This window comes from Natator depressus, chromosome 1 (assembly GCF_965152275.1).
Source record: "Natator depressus isolate rNatDep1 chromosome 1, rNatDep2.hap1, whole genome shotgun sequence".
Taxonomy (NCBI): Eukaryota; Metazoa; Chordata; order Testudines; family Cheloniidae; genus Natator; species Natator depressus.
In genome coordinates this window covers 132,278,396-132,301,591 of record NC_134234.1, presented here as the reverse complement: position 1 = coordinate 132,301,591, position 23,196 = coordinate 132,278,396, and the positions used below count along the sequence as shown (strand labels likewise).

General features: G+C 40.3%; 1 protein-coding gene across 8 annotated transcripts in view; it reads right to left on the bottom strand.

The window, feature by feature from the left end:
- MSL3 (MSL complex subunit 3) overlaps nt 1-22,842 on the bottom strand; it is a 39,081-nt gene extending 16,239 nt beyond the window's left edge. Inside the window, exons 1-13 of one of the 8 annotated variants that reach the window (XM_074966695.1) lie at nt 22,694-22,842; nt 19,478-19,560; nt 17,723-17,818; nt 17,169-17,350; nt 15,551-15,639; nt 14,524-14,646; nt 13,926-14,086; nt 7,423-7,581; nt 6,621-6,883; nt 3,316-3,425; nt 2,447-2,546; nt 1,751-1,835; nt 1,031-1,586 (exon numbers count right to left, since the gene is read on the bottom strand). In XM_074966695.1, the coding sequence (XP_074822796.1) occupies nt 1,577-1,586; nt 1,751-1,835; nt 2,447-2,546; nt 3,316-3,425; nt 6,621-6,883; nt 7,423-7,581; nt 13,926-14,086; nt 14,524-14,646; nt 15,551-15,639; nt 17,169-17,350; nt 17,723-17,818; nt 19,478-19,560; nt 22,694-22,792 (1,560 nt within the window). In that variant the 5' untranslated portion in view covers nt 22,793-22,842 and the 3' untranslated portion in view covers nt 1,031-1,576. Of the gene's footprint in view, nt 1-1,030; nt 1,587-1,750; nt 1,836-2,446; nt 2,547-3,315; nt 3,426-6,620; nt 6,884-7,422; nt 7,582-13,925; nt 14,087-14,523; nt 14,647-15,550; nt 15,640-17,168; nt 17,351-17,722; nt 17,819-19,477; nt 19,561-21,882; nt 22,234-22,546; nt 22,605-22,693 lie in introns of those variants that run through there. The other 7 variants (XM_074966703.1, XM_074966678.1, XM_074966685.1 and 4 more) reach the window with 7 other exon arrangements.
- Between the last annotated feature and the right edge of the window lie 354 nt (nt 22,843-23,196).

The window sequence follows — 23,196 nt, the reverse complement described above, 5'->3', positions numbered from 1 at the left end:
AGGGATGGCAGAAAGACGCTCTCACTTCAAGACACAAATACACGTTTGATATCAATATAGTACCCAAACTTTTCAAATAAGGGCATAGGGTCAAAGACATTATTTTTATCTTTAAAAACAGTCAGGAGGTGCTTAGATACTTCCATGACTGAGACCATATACAGAAGACAGTGGAACAGAGGCACTGAAACTATGCAATATACGAGAGAGAGAGAATGAGTGAGAGAGAGAGATCAAAGAAACACTACGCTAGAAGCTCTGCTCAACCATCACTACGAACCAACAAAAAGTTTATTTTTATAAGTTAAAACTTGAAATAGTTCAGCAACATCCATAATTAGGTGGTATGTTAGTGATTAAGAGTAGAAATTTCAGCATGATAATCTGATGGAAGACAGACAGATATGGACTAAAGTGTCTGGCAAAATTCTAGACAGCCACTTGTAAAAGGCAATTTTTTCCCCTCTCTGTAACTTGTTTGTAAAATACCTTTAAATTTTTTGCCCAATGGCAAGGATATGCAAAGAGATATTGTGCCTTGCCTGATAAGTATTTGTGATAATCTTTCAAGGCTACTATCTAACAAAATGCAGATTGTACATATTATGGAAGTGAGGAGTTGTCATCCAGACACTGGTAACTGAGGTACAGCAAGGTGATAATAGTCAATCCAAGCAAAAATAATATCCAACTGCTGAATAATGGTGATCCTGTTACAAGCATATTAGGGTGAGTAAATGTTGACTACTATTGGAAGGTCTTATAAAAAAAAAAAAAGTGATCAAAAACCTGTACCGTTCTCACCACAACTGTAAAGTTATACGCTTTAAAGTTATACTGTGGTATACTGTAACAATTAGGATTTGTTTTGTTTTCAATAATCAACACAGCAAGTCATTTCATATTTTCATAAACTATACAGACATAATAATCTTACACACCTTCTGATACATTAGTTCCACATAACCACTTTTCAGTGTGTGACTACTTTGAAGACACACACGAAGTGACATTAAAAGAGGTTTATTCATGTTCTTTCAATGTGTTCCTGACCAAGTACATTCAGTTTACAAGATTTTTATAGCTTCAACCTTGGGAAACTTGTGTTGGGACCTAAAATACAGGCTGGTTCTTTCCTTTTATTAAGTTAATATCTTTATCAAAGGTTCTGGGGACCAAATTTCTTCCCTCAGTTCTATCTGTGTAACTTCACTGTCTTCAGGTTATGACCTCAGTGCAAGCTGTGCATATGTACATTAATGTTAATTTATAAAATTTATCTCCAGGCCAAGACAGATGGGATGATAGATGTCTGGTGGTCAACAATAAAAGTTTTATATGTGCTATAATTCTGAACCACTGTACGCCCATCACAGACTATAGATGAAAGTTCTGCTTCCCCCATGAGCCAATCAATTATGGAAGCACCTTAACAAAAGTTATGACAAAGTTTAAGGACGATAATTTGCTCTGGCAGTTGCACCAGATGGACTCAGTGACCTAAATTGTCAAGAATGACTAGTGATTTTTGCATTCCCAATCACATGCCTTACAGGAGTCTGATTTTCAATGGCACTCAGAGCTTCCTGGGGGAAAAAAGGAAAAAAAAAAAAAAAAAAAAAGGTCAGGCCTTTTAGGATATTGCATCAGGCACCCAAAAATCAAGGCATCCAGAATCACTAATTACCCTTGAAAGTTTAGGCCAATATTACCCCATCATTTTTACATGTAGTATATGATGTCAAATTACCTCAAGAACAATTCAAAATGTTTTACCAAAGCTTTTAGATTTTTGTCAGGAAAGCACATCTTCCCCAGTATCTCTGGAAGTTTAACTGTAAATAAACAGAGAAACAAAAATACTTAGTCTACAGTTTAATTGCTTTTACCCAATATTTGACTTAATACTCATAGAAGAGGCATATAAAAATCTTTCCCCGAGCAGCTTCTCTTCTCTTTATAAAGTATTTATATAATCACCACCACCAAGCACTTAATGTCCATTAGAAATAGAATGAGGAAGTTAATACTGTTACTTCGGTTTCTTGACATGCACTGGATATCTCTCTCGATATATAACTGCTACAGAGCCAGCAAAGTGAGCTCAGAACTCTGTCTGTGGCTTCAGCACCCAACAGGCAGATTGTAAATGCTCATCTAAAGAACACTCTTTTTAAAATGTATTTAAAATCTAATGCACATTTTTCAAAATATTTTACTGCAACTAGACAACTGCGTTAAACATAAAAATTTCCATTTTGCAATGCTGTGATACCAGTTTGAGGTACACCAAGTTTTTTTTTAAATGGCTGTTCTGTAAGTGCACCTGGAACCTAATAGTTTTAAATTATGAGGCAAATTTACCTGAGGCCGCTATTGGAAAAAAATTAAAACATGAATGTAAAACCATTAATTTAGATGTACAGCATACAAGATTGTGTTTTACCAAACATCCGTAGCAAATGCTGAGATCCATAGATGTAAGAAGGAGGAGGTGGCTGATCGCTTTGGGGATAGTTCTCTGGCATCAGTTTCCAAGACAACACCTAAATACAACATTCTGGTTAGAAAAATATATCAAAGTATGATCAAGAATAGTATAGCCTTTAGCCTGACTTAATTCACACAGAGATCTGGATTAGAGGACAATCAGATTTTTTAAAATATTTTCTTACATTCCGCCTTTTATTTAACTTCCTTGTTTGATTTAAAAAGGCTGTTTAACACCATTCAAAGCTTCGCTGTACACACTACAATACTGTGTTAAACGCAGAGTCTGTGCATCCTAAACGCAAATGCACTCCTGACTGTCAATTAGCCTATCCAACCTATGCCAGCACAGTTCTATGAATAAGCATTTTGTTATATAACTAGTCCTACAGAATTAACAGTGGAAACACAGAATACTGTTTTTTCATCAGAACCTGGGGGGAGTACAGTAGCTCCATTTTTCCCAGTCACACTAATTTCTCAGAGTAGTAATTTTAAACTAAGTATTTTGCTTAAAAGTTTTACTGTGTTTATACACAAACATTTCAAAGTGCCTTCATTTTTAAAATAAGTGTTGGACAGACAAAAAAGCCATTTGGCCACAGAACGGAAAAGAAGTCTTCAGGGTGATGGGTGGACTGGAAACGAAGCATATAAACCAATAAGTATAGTTCAGAGTAAAATAGTAATTTCATTAGAGATGCTACTGCCCTTCTTAAAAAAAAAAAAAATGTTGCATTTTACAGGGTCCTAAGTTTTTCCACATAAATCTAACATCAGTGTGGAGCACCAACTGTGGAGATGACTCTTCAGCATAGCTGTTACCTCATTCAATTCGTTATTTCTTCTACCTTCAAAGCCAGCAAATACTGCACTCCCTTCTTTGCTAGGGGTCAGAGTGATAGGTGATGACGACCCACTATGGACCGGCGTTTCTTCAAAAAGTACACAGAAAAATACTTTACACAAAGATCCATTAAATGTGGCGTTTATTTCATTCAGCTAGAAAGGTCAGTTTTCTTATGCAGCTATTAAACAGAGTCAAAGCCTGCTGCTAAAACCTTTAAAACTCGAAACATAGGAACAAACCGAATATCCAACGTACCTGTCACGAGTTTATCAAATCTGCCCACAAAAAACAAAAACAAAAAAACCACCATTGCCCCTTCAGTTCTGACCTGCACCCATCAGTAAAGTCTGCAGCTTTTGTGTAAAGTTATCAAGGGGGAGGGAAGTGGGGTTTAAGCGAGAGGATTTCTTAGGCTTGGTTCAATCCCCCAGCCCACCCATTGGCTTTTCAGCCCTCAGCCCTGAAACACTCTTGCAATACTTTAGAAGAGGGTCACTGCTAGAAAAACAAATTACTTTGTAAAACTGATATTGGAGAGTTGTGAAAGCATTGTGTCCAAATAAATTTCCAGATCAAATTTGTTCAGGTTTACACGTGTTTTCTAACAGACAGCATTGCAAATTCAATCGAGATGTTAAAGTCCAGATGTCTTCTTTCTGGTTCATACATTATCACTGCTAAAAGACTAAAAAGCTGTCTTTAGTTGCCTTTACTGGAGAGGCAGTGGTCTAACAGGAGAAATAATTCGAAGACAACGGCTTTTGCACAGATCATCCTATCACTGGAACTATTAACAATTCTGGTTATGTACGAACCAGAAAAGTATCCAGTTCACTCCCACAGCTGTGCTGATTCACCAGGGATAAAAATAAAGTATGCCTATATGTAGGGCCCTACCAAATTCATGGTCCATTTTGGTCAATTTCAGTGTCATAGGATTTTTTAAAATAGTAAATTTCATGATTTCAGCGATATAAATCTGAAATTTCATGGTGTTCTAATCGTAGGGTTCTGGACCCAAAAGGAGTTGCCGGGAGGGTGGGGGTTTGCAAGTTTATTGGTTGGGGAGGGGGGATGTTGCTGTACTGCTACCCTTACTTCTGCACTGCTGCAGGTGGCGGCGCTGCCTTCAGAACTGGGTGGCCAAAGAGCAGCAACTGCTTGACAGGAGCCCTGCTCTGAAGGCAGTCCGCCACCAGCAGCAGCGCAGAAGTAAAGATGGCATGGTATTGTATTGCCACCCTTACTTCTGCGCTGCTCCCTGCGGAGGTAGGCCCTCAGTCAGCAGCCGCCACTCTCCAGCCACTCAGCTCTGAAGACAGCAGCGCAGAAGTAAGGTGACATGGTATGGTATTGCCACTCTTACTTCTGCGCTGCTGCTGGCAGGGCGCTGCCCTCAGAGCAGGGCACCCAGTTGATAGCCATCACTTTCCGGCCACCCAGCTCTGAAAGCAGTGCAGAAGTAAGGGTGGCAATACCACGATCCCCCACTAAAATAACCTTTTGACCGCCCTGTAACTCCCTTTTGGGTCAGGACCCCCAATTTGAGAAACTCTAGTCTCCCCCATGCAATTGGTATAGTATCGGGTAAAAGCACACAAAGACCAGATTTCATGGTCCATTACACATTTTTCATGGCTGGGAATTTGGTAGAGCCCTACCTATATTACTGAATATCTACAAGAACTCTGCAAATCTGCTCCTTTAATGTTTTTTTTTTTTTTAAACCACATTGTTTTTCTTCTGAAAAACTATGACTTTATGACCCTGTTCCCTCATTTTGCTTTGGGACAGACAACAACATAGAATCCATTTTTAGAGTAATTTTTCCAGATGATGAAATCTCACTTAAAATGTCTGAATTAAATGAATTACAAGGTCAGAAAAGTCACACATGCTTGTGGACAATGTGAATGAGACAGTTTGTGCAGACTTGAGCTAAAAAGAGCTGATTCTGTGAGTGCCACTCAACCATCAGAAAGCTCAACTGAAAACCTTTGGCCTGATTTTCAGAGCTGCTGATCATCAAGTGAAAGCCTGGCAACCAGTTTTTAATCCAACCACTTCAGACAAATCCTTGTAAACCTATTCACCCAGAATGTCTTATAGAACAATCCTAGTGACCTCCCATCTGGTGGGCACAGAGCCATTTGTAGCTGCCTATTACAGATCCCAGACCACCTCACCCTACAGCCAGCCAGCAGAAACGCCAGAACTCTGAGCAAGTATTGTTCTGCAACTCTTTTATCCCAAAGTACCCAGACTAGTCAAAATCTGCCAAGAACACTGGGTCCCAGTGGCCCCACACATATCACTGGGATGAGCAATCACCTGGGACAGCCTACAAGAACAGTAATACGTCTATCAAGTGTAATGAGCTATGAGATGGCCTCTACTAGTGCAAGTGTGAATAAGTAAAAAGTTTCATTTGTTGCCCACAAAGGGGCATAAAATGTAGTGTGCCTACTATTAGTTTAGAAGCCATAAAGAATATAGAAGATGTTAGCTAAAAAGGACAAAATTTATGAGTGAACAGGACAGAGAGAGAGGGGAGAATAAAAAGTTTTTCTTCCAACTCAATTTACAATTCCTATTTCTGACACCAAAGCATCATGGATTTTTTTTTTTATTTGTAAAGGGGAGGCTGGGAGGGACAAGAGTAAGGCAGGATCCTTCATACAGGGCAATGGAATCTGTATGTGTTGGAAATTTAAGAAGTTTCAGAACAGAAACTATTCTGTGAATAAAGCAGTTATACTGGAAAGAGTAGGTGTCATTCAGCACACTGGAAACAGCAGAACAGCTGTTCTAACAAAAACATTCCAGTACTTCAGAAGTGCTTTACCCCTTAACTAAAGGAATGGAACATCCTGACCAGCTCTTCTCCCTTCACTCCCTAAAAAGTTACCTCTTCACAACCCCAGCATGCAGCTCCATCTCCTCTGCCATGTGTCACAGCTGCAGCTTGTGTGTGACAGTAGGCCAGTCACCACTCAGGGTCCTCTCACTCAGTTGGCTCACCCTTTACCACAAATCTCACCTCTCCACTACTGGTCCTACCTACTTCCTAGTCTTTCCCAGGATTCTCCCAGAAGCCATCCTCTGCCCAGTTTCCATTACTTGCTTAAAACTCCCCCACAGTCGCTACAGATTTCCCCTTTTTGCATAAAAAATTAGAGGCAAAAGGTTAATAGGACAATAAGGAAGTACTCAAGACAAACATATTTGTTCTGCAGCCCACAAAGGTGAGCTACACTAATATCATAAAACTGCAACCTACTCTTTTCCAGATGCAAAAACAGTTTTGGCATTGAAGCAGGCGTATCGAGATGCCGCCGTTTAGGTTGTGGAGATGCACTACTTTCTGACAACCTGTCACAGTTCGATGTATGACGTGTAGAACGCCTCAGAGACTGTAGCATTTCAGGCTCAGCTTTTCGCCTCTTGGGTGTTGCTGGCTCTCCTGTTGTAGGCTGACTGTCTGTGGATTGAGGAGTTGGTGGATTCAGCAGAGGTGGACTCGGGGATAGCTCCTCCTGATTTCTAGAAACGAGGAGAAAGCCTCTCATATAATTATAAAAGAGAACAGCTTTCCAGATTTAAAAAAAAAAAAAAAAAAAATCCTGTCTTCATGGATCTAGCTAAATAATTGTTCAAATTAGGGTTGAAGTCTCCTTATGAAAACTGGCGGACAAGTGGCTTATTTAAAAAGCTGCAATCCCCAAATAGAAGTATTTATTTTTCAAATGTTGAAGCCCTTTACACCAATTAAACAGAAATGTAAATCTTACTTTATTCCCAAAATTTCAGTTTCCTTCTATACCACTTAGTTCTACCTTAATTTCTTTCAAAGGTTAAGTTAACCTTCTGGTTGCAACAAAAATTCCAAACCAGAACAAAAAAAAAGCCCACAAAAACAATTGTTGGAAGAAAGAGTTCAAGATTTTATAAAAGCAATTTTGAAATACAAAAGCAACATGTTATGATTATTCACCCTATTTCAAAATGTATTTCAGTGCTCAACAAAATGTGTTTGCTGTATCATGAGGAAAGTGACACAATTTAGAGTCTATCCAACTTACCTGTTAGTGTTTGCTGTATTTTCTTTGATTGGAAGAAAGAATTTGGATGAAGTCACCTTCTTAAACTGTGCTTGCTCATAGGGATAGAGCAAGATCAATGGAAGAATGAAGTCAAAGGTTATCCTCAGTCCATCCACCATTTCTTTACATAACTCAACACTAGAGAAAAGATTGAAAAGGAGGGAGAGAAGGATTCAGTTCTAGGTTATGCACCCTGAAGTTGCATGTTATTAAGATTTCAGGATGTAATTATAGGAAATCCCCTTTAAAAACAGACCATGAAGAGACTCAACTAGTATACATGCCAAAATTCAATCTATTTTGTCACAAAGGCAAAAGTGACATCTCAATTTTAAAGTTTAACACCAAAAATTGTTGCTGATAAGTTAAAATACAAACTAACTTTAGTCAGCATTTCCTGAAACAGAGCACAATACCACCAGAGAGGACTCTGCCTCAGCAATTATACACTGCACATGGGGTTGGGCGGGATTTCAGCAGTGCTCAGCAATGGCTTAACTGTTCTCACTGAAGTCAATAGGAGTTTTACCATTGAGTTCAATGAGAAGAGAATTATGACAGCAGTCAGTCCTTTTGAAAATCCCATTCAGTTTAAAGATTATGTTTGTGAACAAGCAGAGTAGTAAACAAAATAACTCCATAAGAAACAAGATTACATGCTTGCCAGATGAAAAGAGAACCTACTTCGTAATTACTTTCAAAGTTCCTGGTGCAAGCTCTCGCTATAGTCCGTACAGAATGGTGTTTGTGTCATAAAACCCCCACTATGGAAAAAAATTCACCGATTGTTACCTCTGCTTAAAAAGATCTCTTATAAATACTCGAGAGACAGCTATAGAAGAGGTTTCAGAGTAGCAGCCGTGTTAGTCTGTATCCGCAAAAAGAAAAGGAGTACTTGTGGCACCTTAGAGACTAACCAATTTATTTAGCATAAGCTTTCGTGAGCTACAGGTCACTTCATCAGATGCATTCAGTGGAAAATACAGTGAGGAGATTTATAAACATAGAGAACATGAAACAATGAGTGTTACCATACACACTGTAACGAGAGTGATCACTTAAGGTGAGCTACTACCAGCAGGAGAGCGGGGAGAGGGGCGGGGGGGGACCTTTTGTAGTGATAATCAAGGTGGGCCATTTCCAGCAGTTGACAAGACCGCCTGTGGAACAGTGGGGGGTGGGGAATAAACATGGGGAAATAGTTTTACTTTGTGTAATGACCCATCCACTCCCAGTCTTTATTCAAGCCTAAGTTAATTGTATCCAGTTTGCAAATTAATTCCAATTCAGCAGTTTCTTGTTGGAGTCTGTTTTTGAAGTTTTTTTTGTTGAAGAACTGCAACTTTTAGGTCTGTAATCGAGTGACCCGAGAGATTGAAGTGTTCTCCATCTGGTTTTTGAATGTTATAATTCTTGACGTCTGATTTGTGTCCATTTATTCTTTTACGTAGAGACTGACCAGTTTGACCAATGTACATGGCAGAGGGGCATTGCTGGCACATGATGGCCTATATCACATTGGTAGATGTGCTGGTGAACGAGCCTCTGATAGTGCGGCTGATGTGATTAGGCCCTATGATGGTGTCCCCTGAATAGATATGTGGACACAGTTGGCAACGGGCTTTGTTGCAAGGATAGGTTCCTGGGTTAGTGGTTCTGTTGTGTGGTGTGTGGTTGCTGGTGAGTATTTGCTTCAGGTTGGGGGGCTGTCTGTAAGCAAGGACTGGCCTGTCTCCCAAGATCTGTATAGAAGAGTTACACAATCATGTTGATTGAGTGGCAGGGAAAATTAAATTAAAATTATTTACTTTAGTATGGTAGAAGTTCTTGAGAAAGTTAAATCAGGAGAGCAAAGGGTTTTTGGTATGAGAGAAAGAAGAAATTAACAACTACTGAGTCCAGAGCTGTTTATTTTTTATTTTTATTTTTTTTAATACACTGTCATGAATGACCATTCCACTTTACAGGCATTAATAAAGACAATGAATATTTTTATAGAGGGCTATAACTTGTTCAGGAAGGACAAGCAGGGTAAAAACAGAGGAGGTGTTGCATTATATAACAGTATACACGCTTGTTCTGAAGTCCAGAAGGAGGTGGGAGACAGACTAGGTAAGAGAGTCTCTCGGTAAAGATAAAAAGGTTAAAAAAAAATAGGACTGACATGATGGTGGGGTCTACTACAAACCACCAAATCAGAAAGAGGAGGTGGGTGAGGCATTTCTAGAACATATGAAAGAAACATCCAAAAGCTGGTAGTATTGGGGGACTTTAACTACCTAGACATCTGTTGAAAAAGTAATATAGCAAAACATAACATTTCCAATAAGTTCTTAGAATGCATTGGGGATAACTTTTTGTTCCAGAAAGTAAAGGGGACAGTCATTTTAGACTTGATTTTGACCGATAGGGAGAAATTGATAGCAAATGTGAAGGGGGAAGGCAATGTGGATGACAGTGACCCTGAAATGACAGATTTCATGAGTCTAAGGAAAGAAATGAATGAAAGAAGCAGAATAAGGACAATGGACTTCAAAATAGCAGACTAACAAACTCAGAGAACTGGTATGTAAAGGTCCTATGGGAAGAAAATCCAAGGGAAAAAATGAGTTCAGAAAAGCTGGCAGTTTCTCAAGGAGACAATATTCAAGTCACAACTGCAAACTATCCTGTTGTAAAGGACAGATAGGAAAAATTGTAAGAGGCCAATACAGCTCCATTAGGAGCCCCTTAATGACCTGAAAATGTAAATGGAATCCGACAAGAAGTGGAAATGTATTTCTCCATAGTAATCTGTACACAACAGAATAGCACAAGTGTATAGGAACAAAATCAAAAAGGCTAAGGCACATAATGAGTTACACTTAGCAAGGGACCTAAAATGCAGTAAGAAAAGGTTATTTAAATACATTCGGACCAAGAGAAAGAGAAAGGAAAGTGTAGGTCCTCTACTTAGCAGGGAAGGAGAGCCAACAACAGATGACATCAAGAAAAACGAGGTATTTAATGCCTATTTTGCTTCAATCTTCATTACAAATGTTAATGGTGATAGACACTCAACACAAGTAATATCAACAATAAGGGGGAAGGAATGCAAGCCAAAATAGGGAAAGAACAGCTTAAAGATTATTTAACAAAGTTAAATGTACTCAAGTCAGCAAAGCCTGATGAGATTCATCCGAGTGTACTTAAGGAACTAGCTGAAGCAATCTTGAAACTGTTAGCAATTATCTTTGAGAACTCATGGAAGACAGGTGAGGTCCCAGAAGACTGGAGAAGGGTAAACATAGCACCTCTATCTTTAAGAATAGGAACAAAGAGAACCTGGGGAATTACAGAACAGTCAGCCTAACTTTGATACCTAGACAGATACTGAAACAAATTATTAAAACAATTTGTGAGCACTCTGATGATCATAGGATTATAAAGAATAGCCAGCATGGATTTGACAAGAACAAATCATGCCAAACTAACCTAATTTACTTCCTCAACAGGGTTACTGGCCTAGCAGAAAGGGGAAAAGTCATAAACATGATATATCCTTATTTTAGTAAGGCGTTTGACACAGTCCCACATGACAGTCTCAGAAGTAAATGAGGTCTATATGAAATTACTATAAGGTGGGTGCACAACTGGTTGAAAGACTGTACTTAGAGTAGTTATCAATGGTTCACTGTCAAACTGGGAGGGCGTATCTATTAGGGACTCAAAAGGGGACTTGATAACAGTCTTCAAATATGTTAAGGGCTGTTATAAAAAAGGACAATGATAATTGTACTCCATACATATGCAGCAAAGGTAGGACACTAGAAATGGGCTTAATTTGCAGCAAGGAAGATTTAGCTTTGATATATAGATAGTTAAGCTCTGGAATAGGCTTCCATGGGAGACTGGAATTCCCATCATTGAAGGTTTATAAAGACAGGTTGGACAAACATTTGTCACGAATAATCTAGGTTTACTTGGTCCTGCCACAGCATATAGGGAGCTGGCCTTTGATTTCTCAAGGTCCCTTCCAGCCCCCCTACATTTCTATGATTCTAAGGGGTTAGGAATCAAACATGAGTTCTATTCCTAGCCATGCCAACAATTTTTCTGAGACACTGTGGGCAAGTGTCTTTACCTCTGTGCATTAATTTCCCGCTACGCATCCATTTACCCTTCTCCATCTACAAAATAGGGCAACTCTTATCTCACATGGGTGCTGTTAATATGGGTGAAAAGCTGGGACACCCCCATTAATAAAACACCAAAGGAAATACCTGTAAATTCACATAAACAGACCACAGAATGGTGTGCAAAAGTATGGGAGAGAAAGGACAAAGGAATACAGCTTTTGGGAAAGCATTGTTTTTCAAAGAGACAGACCATTTCATTATTTAGTTGGCTCTTTGTGAACAGTGAGGAGGATGAAATTTCTCTAATTTAGGTGGCAGATAATCCCTTGACCTTAATTTGCTTCTAAGTGACAAAGAGTCCTGGAATTGTTGCTTTGAAGTTACCACTTACAGCAGTGGTGGGCAACCTGTGGCCCACCAGGGTAATCTGATTGCGGGCCGTGAGACATTTTGCTGACATTGACCGTCCGCAGGCAAGGCCCCCCGCAGCTCCCAGTTCATGGCCAATGAGAGTTGTGGGAAGTGCCGGGCCACAGGGACGTACTGGCTCACTGCCTCCCATCGGCTGTAATTTGTTTTATTTTAATCAACATTTAAAAATCTAATAGATTTTTAGCTTTTTTATAGTCTCAATTAGTACACATAAACTAGTTTAAATTAATAAAAGAGTACATTAAGTTCTCTATTCCTATTTCTGATGTCTCATGATAAGCATTGGTTTGGGATATTGTAATGCAAAAAGAACCTAAGTATCATTATCCTGTCAAAATAGTGAATAATACATCATAGTACAAACTGAGGCACTGCAGGGAATAAGACAATTCTGAATCGCTGAAACAGAATGTGACAAGACAAAATTAAAGTTTAATCCTTTAAAAAAAAGAAAAAGAAAGACTCCACCCCAATGTTAACCTGAAATAGGACAGTCCATCCATTTAGACTGTTAACTTCTCTTAAAGTAACTCCTGAGCAGAAGGGATCATATGCGTCAAAAAAATCACAAATATGCCATGTACGGATGGTTTTATCACTACACACATTTATCTTCACTGCATAGTGATGCTTGAGATCAAGAGCATTCAGCAGCCTAATCACACAAGAAAGTGACTTGCCTGTAACTGGTGTCCTCTGAAGGCATTTTGTGATATACCTGGACTTTTGGAGTTTGTGCTACTATAATCTGACAAGCTCAAAGTTTAACTTTACTTTAGCAGGGGGTGTCTCACACCAGCCCATGCAGTAGAAGATAGGTACCTCTTAGAGCTCAAAATTAGATTCCTGTCATGCAAAGGTGAAAATGTCCCATATATACAGAAATTCTTAACAAAAAATGGCTAAAATAGAAGCCTCGACTTATGTGACAGAAGGAATGACGCTTTATTGTAATGCAAGTGTAGAATAAATATGAAATTAAAAAATTAGTTATCTAAAATTCAGTTAAGGAAATATATGTGTTGTAAAGAAAGGCCTTAACTGGCAAGCAGAAAGAAGGTCCTGAAAGTAATAATCTAAGGCCAAAAGAAATTAACTAGGGAGGATGTTGGCTCAAAGAATAACTAATAAGGTAGGAGAAGTCTCTAAAAAGGGGGCCTCTGACCAAAAGAGGTAACTGAAGATAGTTTTAAATGAGAGAATCTGTCCAAAAAGGAGCCAGGATGGAGCTTCCCATCCCACATACCAGTATTATTTTAAAAAGTAATGCCCCATGTGAACTCAGGGGGAACAAAAAAAGCTATTAAGTCAGCAAGAATGATGAGGCTTTGGGGAAAAAGGAGGTTGTAAATCTTGTCTGAATTAAGACTGTAAATAAGGGTGAACGGTCTCACATTGTTTGGTAGCTAAAGTAGTAATAGCTATGACATCATTTGTTTGTTGAAGGGTATAAAAAGAGTTATGAATCTGAAGGTTCTTTGTCAGACCCTATCTGATCATGCTGGAGAACGCCAGGATGAGAAGGCCAAATGTAGGGGAAACTATTCTTAAGTATACTGATCACATGCTTATGAATGCGTTGTTGCTGTATTGGGTGTAGTGACTGCTCATTCGTTGGGCTGTTAGGCATGTTTAGAGCAATTGTATAAAATACCATTTGGCCTTTAGACTTAAAGGAATTTATGGTTAAATTAGTATTGTGGCAATATTCCTGTATTATTATTAGCAATTCCAACATCACCTCTTTGTATAATAGTAATTTTCTCATCTCTAAACATAAAGTTGTCCTGATATTGTTGTGCTGTCTTACACATCGGGGTATCAGTCCATGGTATATGGATGGGCACAAAAAGAACACATCATCTAAAACCTGGGCTTGAAATTCAAACCTGCACTTCCTCTACACCCAAACAAATGGTAGACATTACTTACTTCTTTTCTGGTGGGACGTAATGAAGGTTCATGTTGACATGTGAAGTCATTTGATGGTGCCGAGATCTTTCATTAGCTGAAAATGCTGCATTTATGGCAAAATGCTTCACATACGACTCCAAGATAGTTATTATATTTCTCTGACAAGGCAGTTTCACTAGCTGAAGAGACAATTTGATGACTGTCAAATAATACAATTATGGATTTAAGCAATGAGCCACAACATTAATTTTTGACCCACAGGCTAGCCTAACTAACAAGTCTATTTTATATATATTTATTTCAAATTTGCTCCTTAAATTATACTTTTGCTCAATCCGTTGTGTGTCCAGTTTTGAGGAACATATAAATATCATAGCAGAAGGGGATTAGCTCAGTGTTGTATTCCAAGTTTCTTAAAACAAAACCAGATATAGATGTGAACCCCAATTTTACAGACTAATATATTGGTAATTCAGAACTCTAGTCATTTAGAAGCCTTATCCCCTGAAATCTTAGAAGTTTTGCTATAAAAGCAAGTTAGCTCTACATGCAAGTGCGACTTTTGACTGCCTTCAGGTATTTTTTTATATACTCTCCCTCATTTAACCAATCATACCCGTTTTCTCCTGTTAATATAATAACAGTCTTCTTCAAGCTTTTTTTTCAAAACTTCAGGAATTTCTATGCTTATTGCTCTTTCTTCCATATCCCTTTTAGTGTGAATCTCTTGTTCTTCTTTCTGCAACAGCACAAATCAAGGTAAGAAAAAATGATTAGTTAGTGTTCTAGTTAATTACTGTAGTATGTTAGGCAAAACTCGATCAAATATTAAAATTTCTGCGAAACAGAAACTGAATCTAATTACTTGTATGATAAAATACATGTAAGAGTATAGTTTTTGAATGTAGATGGACAGTACACAATGTAGTTTCTTTCCAGTAATACCTTCAATGTATTTAAAAGTCCTGTTTTAAAAATTCTATTCATTTTTTCACTGGTTTTCCTGTTTGCTTTTTGCTCCCTCACATTACATTTAATTTAATAATAATTAAATCAATTGGGTCACTTTTTCCATTTGTTTTTAAACAATTTCTCTTTCAAATGATCTCTCGTGCGTGTTTAGATTATAAACAGCTTTCATGCACCTGTTTCCACTGACATTTTTGTACAGTCAAAATATTTCTACTGGTCTTAGATTCTTACAAATAGGTCTAAATTTTAAACTAATTTGAGTTGGCAGACCCTCTTTAAAGACACTGTGTATATCAGCCATTAAAATCCTGATGACATTAGAATCTGCTTCACCTGCAGAGACTAGTAACATTTTACAAGAACTATAAATCTGGGTAGGCTGTTTGCTTGCAAACCTTAAGAGTGGAAATAGAATGAGAAGAACAAGTCTAATTTAATACATTTTATATTGAGATCAATGCCATCTAAGGGAGTAAAACATCTTCTATGGGTTTGAATAACTCTACCACAATAAGACCTCTATTAAGAGGTCAATAATCATGAGTTCTAGTCCTGGCCCTATAACTACATGCTGCATGGCCTTGAGCAATTAATTCACTTAACTGGGAAAATTGAGATAGGTTCAACCATGTAAAGTATTATTAAAATTAAGGGAGCTCATAGGAATATACCATGTCTGTCCTCTCTTCAATTTCACTTTCTTCACTTTTTATTTCTTCATCTGTTCCTTCATCACTGTCATCAGAAGAACTACTTATAGCTGTTTAAGAGAGAAATGAGTTATTTTTGATATTTCACAAATTTATTCTGCATATCAATTTGGACAGATTCATATCCAACAATTTTTCACTTTGTAACATTTAATTCAAGGCTGTTTGGTTTGTTGTTTTTTGTAATGAGGTATAAACTAGAAATGCTGAAGAAATATTTTAAGTATTTTAGCATGCAATAGTTAGGAAGCTCAAAACAAACAATGCTCATATATCAACTTTAATTCATGAACATTCACCAGTATATGCAAATTCACAAAATTTTTCAACAAACAGTAGCTCTTTTTAATTTTCACTGGACTCTAGTTGTAAGCAAAAGGTTAGCGTATTCAGATTAAAAAGGCAAAAAGAAAAAAAAGCTTTTAAATAAATATCACATGCTATGCCCAAATGCAAGTTGTGAGCAAATTATACCAAATGTTGAAATGAAAAAGTGGTAAATACTAATGGTGTAAAGATGTCTGAATCAGAGGAATGACAATGGTCAGCATGCTAATGAAGTGTTGACACTGCAAAACAATACAAACAGACCTTAAAGTTACTAGAAAAATGCCCTTGGATAGATGGCTGATAGAAGAAAGAGGCCAGGAACAACCACCAGCATGCTGGAGGCAAGAAACAGATCTCTTTACCATGCAGGTAGGGAAAAATCCTGTTGCCCAAAAGATCAGGACAAGCCAAAAAGGTAACTGAGCAGGCATCAGAGTCCTTGGGGGAGGCTGGGGCCAGACAGAGCAACCCTTTGATCTGAGAGTAGTGTAGAGGCCAGATTTTTAAAGATATTTAAGTGTTGCTGTTCTCAGCATTGCAACAACTACATGCCTAAAATCCCCTTTTGAATATGATATTTAAGCTCCTAAATCAGTTAGGTGTTGACACGGTGAGAGCAGCAACACCAAAATAGCTTTAAAAATCTGGGCCAGAGTGCCCAGAAGAGCTGAATGAGGGTAAAGCAAAGAGTATTGTCTGCCTCAAGGGCAGGGAGAGGAGAAGGATATCTTGGTGTAACATCTGCTCATTTTTTATACAAAACATATTAATATATTTCATATAGTTATATTAACATTCTAGCCAGTGCTATTACATGCCTATAACACCAAACCCAGTAGCAACTCAGACTGCTGAATTTGCACAATTACAGTAAAACTTGTTTTATGAATGAATGGAGGATGGAGTTCATAAAACTGAGTATCTCAATTTACAGTAGATACAGGATATGTTGCAGGATGGTGCCGTGCATCGTTTTCTTCTTGTCCTTCAAATCAGTGCAAAGTGATTACCAACACAATGAAGGCATCAGAATGTGAAGGGATGTCAACTTGTTTGTCATCAACATTGCTTTTGTTATATTCCCCCCCCCCCCCTCCCCCGACCTACTCAGGAAAAATTGTTCATATAACTGGTTGTTCATAAGATTGGAGTTTGTAAAATTGAGATGCCACAGTAGTTTAATAAGTTAACAATTTTGTAAATAGCACAATGCAAGTGTAGTCATCAAATCAAAGAGAAGACAACTTACAATTTTCACTACTCTCATCATTTTCCTCAGCAGGAAGGCTTTTTAACACAGAGTCAACACCAGGCAATCGACAACATCTCTTCTTCCTTCCCTTTCTTCTCCTAAAGAAGAATTTGAGTGAATTGTTCAATCTGTCATTACTCCACTTGTTTACTACTGCTGTCAAAGCATAAGAAGCAGTGCTATATGCAAAAGCAAGAACAAAATATGCATAGGCAATGAATGTTTGTGATTGTATTTATTATTTCAAAAATAATTTACTTGAGGGACAATATTTGGTGGTGGACACATCAATGTTTTTACACTTTACTATACTCCCGCCACCCCGTTCTTCTCTGCAGCCATAAAAGGCTAGCAAGTATTACAGACAGATATTTGGTTTTGGGGAAAGAGTCCTGCTTCAAGTCTCCCCAAGGTACTTGTCAGTGATGTTTCTTCAGAAGGATGTGGATCCAGTACATAGGAATTTTATAACAAGTCTTAAGTATATACCAGTTTTTAAAGAGATTTTGAATGAAAGCCATATGAAGTCAAGAGATAAACATATTCCTTACATGCGAGCTACAGCTTTTCTTGCCAATTTACGTTGTAATCTGCGGTTTTCGTCTGTATCACGAAGAACATGATCTTCAGCTGCCCATCTATCCCAGCTAAATATGGGGCAAAAGAAAAAAAATGTTAATAAATAGAAACTGACTTTACCAATAAATACTGAATGACAAATGTAGATTTACAGTCATCTACAAAGTAAAATTTTAGTGCTCTTTAGAAACAAAATCTGGAATTAAGTGGTACTATGATGTAGACTTGCATCTTTTTGCACCATCCTTTGGCTTTATTTTTCCTTAAAAAAAAAAAAAGAAAAAAAAAAGACACTTTTTCCTTAACTTTACAAGTTGAAGTACTTGAAGCAATAAGATAATGTTAAGGAATGTCAGGTCAACATTAGAATGTTTCCAGACTTCACCATCAAGCAACTCAGATTATGACAGAGATACAGTCTGAGTTTCCACCGACACAGAGGCCATAAACCAATATATCGACATAAATGAATTAGTCCCATAAAAAGCATTTATTAAAGGTATTCACAAAATAAAGATTACTGAAGTCCTCCTTTTTCATTATAGCATTATTTCTTCCTATGAAGGTATAGTAATCTTTATGTTGAAATGTTCCCAATTAATATAAAATTGTTGAAGAGAAACATGCAATAAAACCCAGCTTTGTTTTCAGGTTCGAGCCTCTAGATCAGCTCCAGAACATTTATTTAGCAGAGGACTACTAGATGACATTTTGAATGATAAAACCACAATTTAAAAAGAAAATGATTAGTTAAGCAAACAGGCATGCCATTACCATTTACACAATACTACAATTATAATTACACTCAAATTATCAATGGGTAATCAGTGCAACAACAGAGAGAAATACAGCCTTATAATCCTGGAACCTAACAGTACCGTTTTTATGTTAATTGGAGATCTCCTGAAATTTAGCAAGGCTACTCCTTTTATACTCAATTATAATACTAAGTAACTTTAAACTGCCCTTTTCCATAATTATATTCCCACTACCTTCTTACTGGCACTTTATATTACGCATAATTTAAATTAACATCTGTGTCAACATCTTTCCCATACTACCAATATAGATAGCATTTTAATAAACCATTCACAACTTTTAAAAGTACTCATTAAAAACCTTGCTCAAACCAGTTATAACCAAAACATAATGGTAACATAACACTGGGCCATGTCCTTCCTAACTCTTACTTTCCGATAACTAAGGTCCTACCAAATTCAAAATTCCCTTTGGTCAATTTCATGCCCGCAGGGTCTTAAGGTTGGTCAATTTCACAATTTCAGATGTTTGCATTTGAAATTTCACTATGTTGTAACCCTGGGGGCCCTGATCCAAAAGGGGATTGGGGGGGCCAAAGCTGTTGCAGGGGGGTTGCAGGATTGCCATACTCACTTCTGTGTCACCTTCAGAGCCCATGTCCTGTCCCTCCCCAGCCCAGCTGATTTTGGGGAGATCACATTCCACAGGGAAGGGCTTATTTCACAGTAGGTGACGTGTTTTTCACAGACAAGAAACTGGTAGGGCCCTACCCATAACACTATTTCCAACTTTCTTACTCTAACAACTTCCATTTCCCATACTCCTCTACCCTTAGGCTAATTTAGGCCCAAAACCTAACTTCTACTTATCTCTTACCCTACACCATCCTGTAGGATGCAGCACGCCACTGAAAAGATTTTGTAAATACAAAAACTTTTTAAATAAAATGGTGCACTGTATAGTCTCACCTTCTGTTCCAACCATTAAAATGGATCAGATATTCTGGAATCTTTCTGCCCTTCTCATCTTTTCCAACAACAATATCAACAATCTGAAAAAGAAAACAAAGAATGTGGCCTAATACAAAGATCACAGTGCACTTTCTATAGAAATGAGTGTTTAGAGAATGGGTTTGTGGGTGCAAGAAAGGAATGGATACTTATGAGTAAATGGAAACCTAATGAACTGCCTTTGAACACCCATACTGTAGGAAATCATGCACCTTCTCCTAAGCCCATGGAACTACTAAGAGCTGCAAAGATGACAGAAAATGTTTGTGTACTGATCTGAGATCTAAATATTGAAGAGACTACTATTAGGTCCTGCCCTGTCCTCATTTCCTATCCATCCCAAAAAGTGCTCCAAAGAAGAGGGATGGAACCGTGTGGATTTGCAGAGGTATCACATTTGGACAAGTAGCCTTCTATCTCCTTTATGAGTTGCTTCTGCAGACCCTCAATACAGGAGACTAACCAGTAACATCATGATACAGAAGGAAGACCAAATGCTTAGTTAAAACTATTGAACACTCTTCTTGTTAACAGCATGTAGGGCCAAACGCAGAGGTGAAAGTAAGCCAGTACAGCGTACCGGCAAGAGCCGGTACGCTGTGCCGGACCAACTTCCCCAGGATGGCCATTTAAAGGGCCTGGGGCTCCCTGCAGCAGCGGAGCTCCGGGCCCTTTAAATTGCTGCCTGAGCCCCAGGGTAGCAGTGGCAGGGCTCCGGCAGTGATTTAAAGGGCCCAGGGTTCCCCACAGTGGCCAGAGCCCCGGGCCTTTAAATCACTGCTGGAGCCCTGCCACCGCTACCCTGGGGCTCCGGCAGCGATTTAAAGGGCCTGGAGCTCTGCTGTGGTAGCTGGAGCCCCGGGCCCTTTAAATCCCAGCCTCTGCAGCTGGGAGCTCTGGGGGTGATTTAAAGGCCCGGGGGCTCCCAGCTGCAGCCAGAGCCCCAGGCCTTTAAATCTTTAAAGGCCCCGCCTCTTCTGGTTGAGGCCACGCCCCCGCTCAGGACTCCGGCGTACCGTTAAGACCTTTAAATTACTTTCACCCCTGGCCAAACTGCAGAATTAAGAGAACAATTATTTGCGAATGTCTGAACTGAACTCCAAGTAAGATAGCTATTCTCAAAATCTGTTGTGCTAATACTGCCAGCTGCTCACAGGGTGTGTTTTTATTCCATCTAGTACAACAAGTCCACCTACTCATATAAACAGACCTGAATTCAAAGTACTTTCACTTTGATATCTCCCAAAAAACTAAACAACAATCTAGAAGATTGAAGGATAGCCTTAATCTTGCCAAATAACTTAAAATCTAGTCTGGACAACTGTGCCACACATAAGACTTAAATACGCACTCAACATACACACCATACATATCAGGAGTGTTATATAGTGCCTCTTAGGAAAATCTCTTTAGAAACCTCATCTCTTCCACAATGCTCAAAAAAATCAAGTCAATCATATTAACTAGAGATGGCCTGAAATTTTCCGTTGGGGGGTTTGGCACAAAATGCAGCTTCCACAATTTCAATGTTACTGATTTTTTTCTATTTTTCACTGGAAAATAGAAACAAAATATTTCAAGGAAATTGAATATTTAGGTTTGCAGAACTGAACCAAAACATTTTTTTTCAGGTCAACATTAATTTGTATCCACCTGTGCTGTTGCAGTGCCTCATGTACTTCAGATGCTTCATGTCCACATTCTCTTCCATGGGCCTGGCTCCCTCACTTACACCTATAACATCTCCTGTAATGCACTGCAGTGTTCTCACCAGTTGACTCAATGCAGTCCATCGTAGGAGTTGTGATCCAGCTAAGGAGCCAGGACCACAGAAGAGAATGGATCTTTTTGTTTTTCTATATCTTTTGCAAACACATTTGGGGGCATTAACAAAATAATACGCAACTCTGCAACACCCATTTTAAGGAGCTCCTACAGGCAACTATCTCTGTGGAACACTAAAGGGAGCAGGTCAGCAATACAAGCCTGGATGTTCTTATAGCAACTAAAAGGGCAGTCTTCAAAGAGAGAAACTGCTAAGTCCTTGATCACAGAAAACGGGACTTAGATATTTCAGACTATCCATTGGGTGTGATTAAAAAAAAAAACAAAGTTGCTGAAATCCCTGAAACTGGAAAGACAACCATCTGCACCATTACACAGCCTGAGTTAAGATTTAATTTAAAGAGTGTTTCACTGTTATTTAGTGAACACCCAAAACCAATATTACATTTCTTTTTCTAAAAACTCTACACTTTTTTAAAAACTCCAAATGCCTAGAAATTAACCACTTAGCCAACACTATGTAATTTCATCACACACTGCCACTTTGCCCGCTCCGCTTCTGCTTCATCCAACGGTACCTTTGACTTGAAGTCCCAATTTAATAGGCTTTTACCGGGGAGGGCTCCCTCAGGGTCCTGTGCCTGTTAAAGGCGCACACGACCGAACTCCACAGGGGAGCCTATCTGGCAGGTGCACACGGAATCGAGGGCGGGCATGTGTCTGGCCCAGCCCCGTTCACACCGCTCCTGTCTCTAGGATATGCAGCGCTCCGATGACTGCCAGCCCCCCCACACACACACAGCGGCCACCGCCTCCCACGCCGAGCACAAAGCCGCCGGGGGAACCAAGCCGGGGCACGGCCCGGAGCGGGCGCAGCGCTTCGCGGGCGGCCTCAGGCCCGGAGGCTCCAAGGTGCCGCGGCGCCTGACCCCGACTGAGGCCCCGGGGAACTGGGCGCCCGCACGCCCCCGAGGCTCCGGACCGGGGCCGCAGACTCCCGCGCGGGATGCAGGCGGGGAACGGGCCCCAGCAGGACGCGGGGCTGGGCGCGGCGGCTGCCCCCTGGCGGGGTCGGGCCGCGGCAGCCGCCGCCGCCAGGCCCCGGTGTGAGGCTGCGCCAGGGGCGGGGCGGACGCGAAAGCGGAGCCTGCCCGGCCTGAGGAGGAGGCGGCGGCGGGAGAGACCGGGGCGCCCGGCTGGAGACGGGGGGGCGGGGCCTGTCTCTCTCTCCGTCACACCCACCCCGCGGCCGGGCGGAGCTACCGCTTCCGCCGACTGCGCGGCCCGGCGCGAGGAGGCCGCGGCGCGGCGCGGCGCGGCGCGGCGGGGGAGGGGGGGGCGGAGCTAGGGGCGCGGCGCGCGCGCGCGCGCGCGCGGCCGGTGGGTCACCTTGGCATCATAGAGCACTTGGGCCTTGGTGGGGTCAGGCTCGAAGCAGAGAACGCGCTCGCCTCGCTGGAACTTCAATCTCATTCCCCGCGCGGTCATTTGTTCGTCATGGCGAAGAGTGGAGAAAACCCCGCCCCCTGCGAGGGGTGGGGCCTGAGCTCGCCCCGCCCCCGGGCCGGGGACCTGGATGCGGGGCGGGGATCCGAGCTGCGGAGACCTCCCGGAGGAGGGAACCCCCCTCCCCCGGCCGTGGGCACGAGGGGTGGGGCCAAGGAGCGGCTGTAGCTCCCCTGTGCTATGGGGCTGCATGATTGACGTGTGGTGCAAATGACTTAGGGAGCTTTTTTGCCTATAATGTGCCAATCAGCAGCCATGGGAGGTTATGGCCCAGTTGCTCCCCTGTTTCCCCTTCGGTCCCAGTCCCTCCTGGGCTGCCTTTCAGCCCCTGACTCCGTCCCTGGAGTCCCCTCAGTCTCCTGCAGATCCTCCAGCTACCTCGCTCT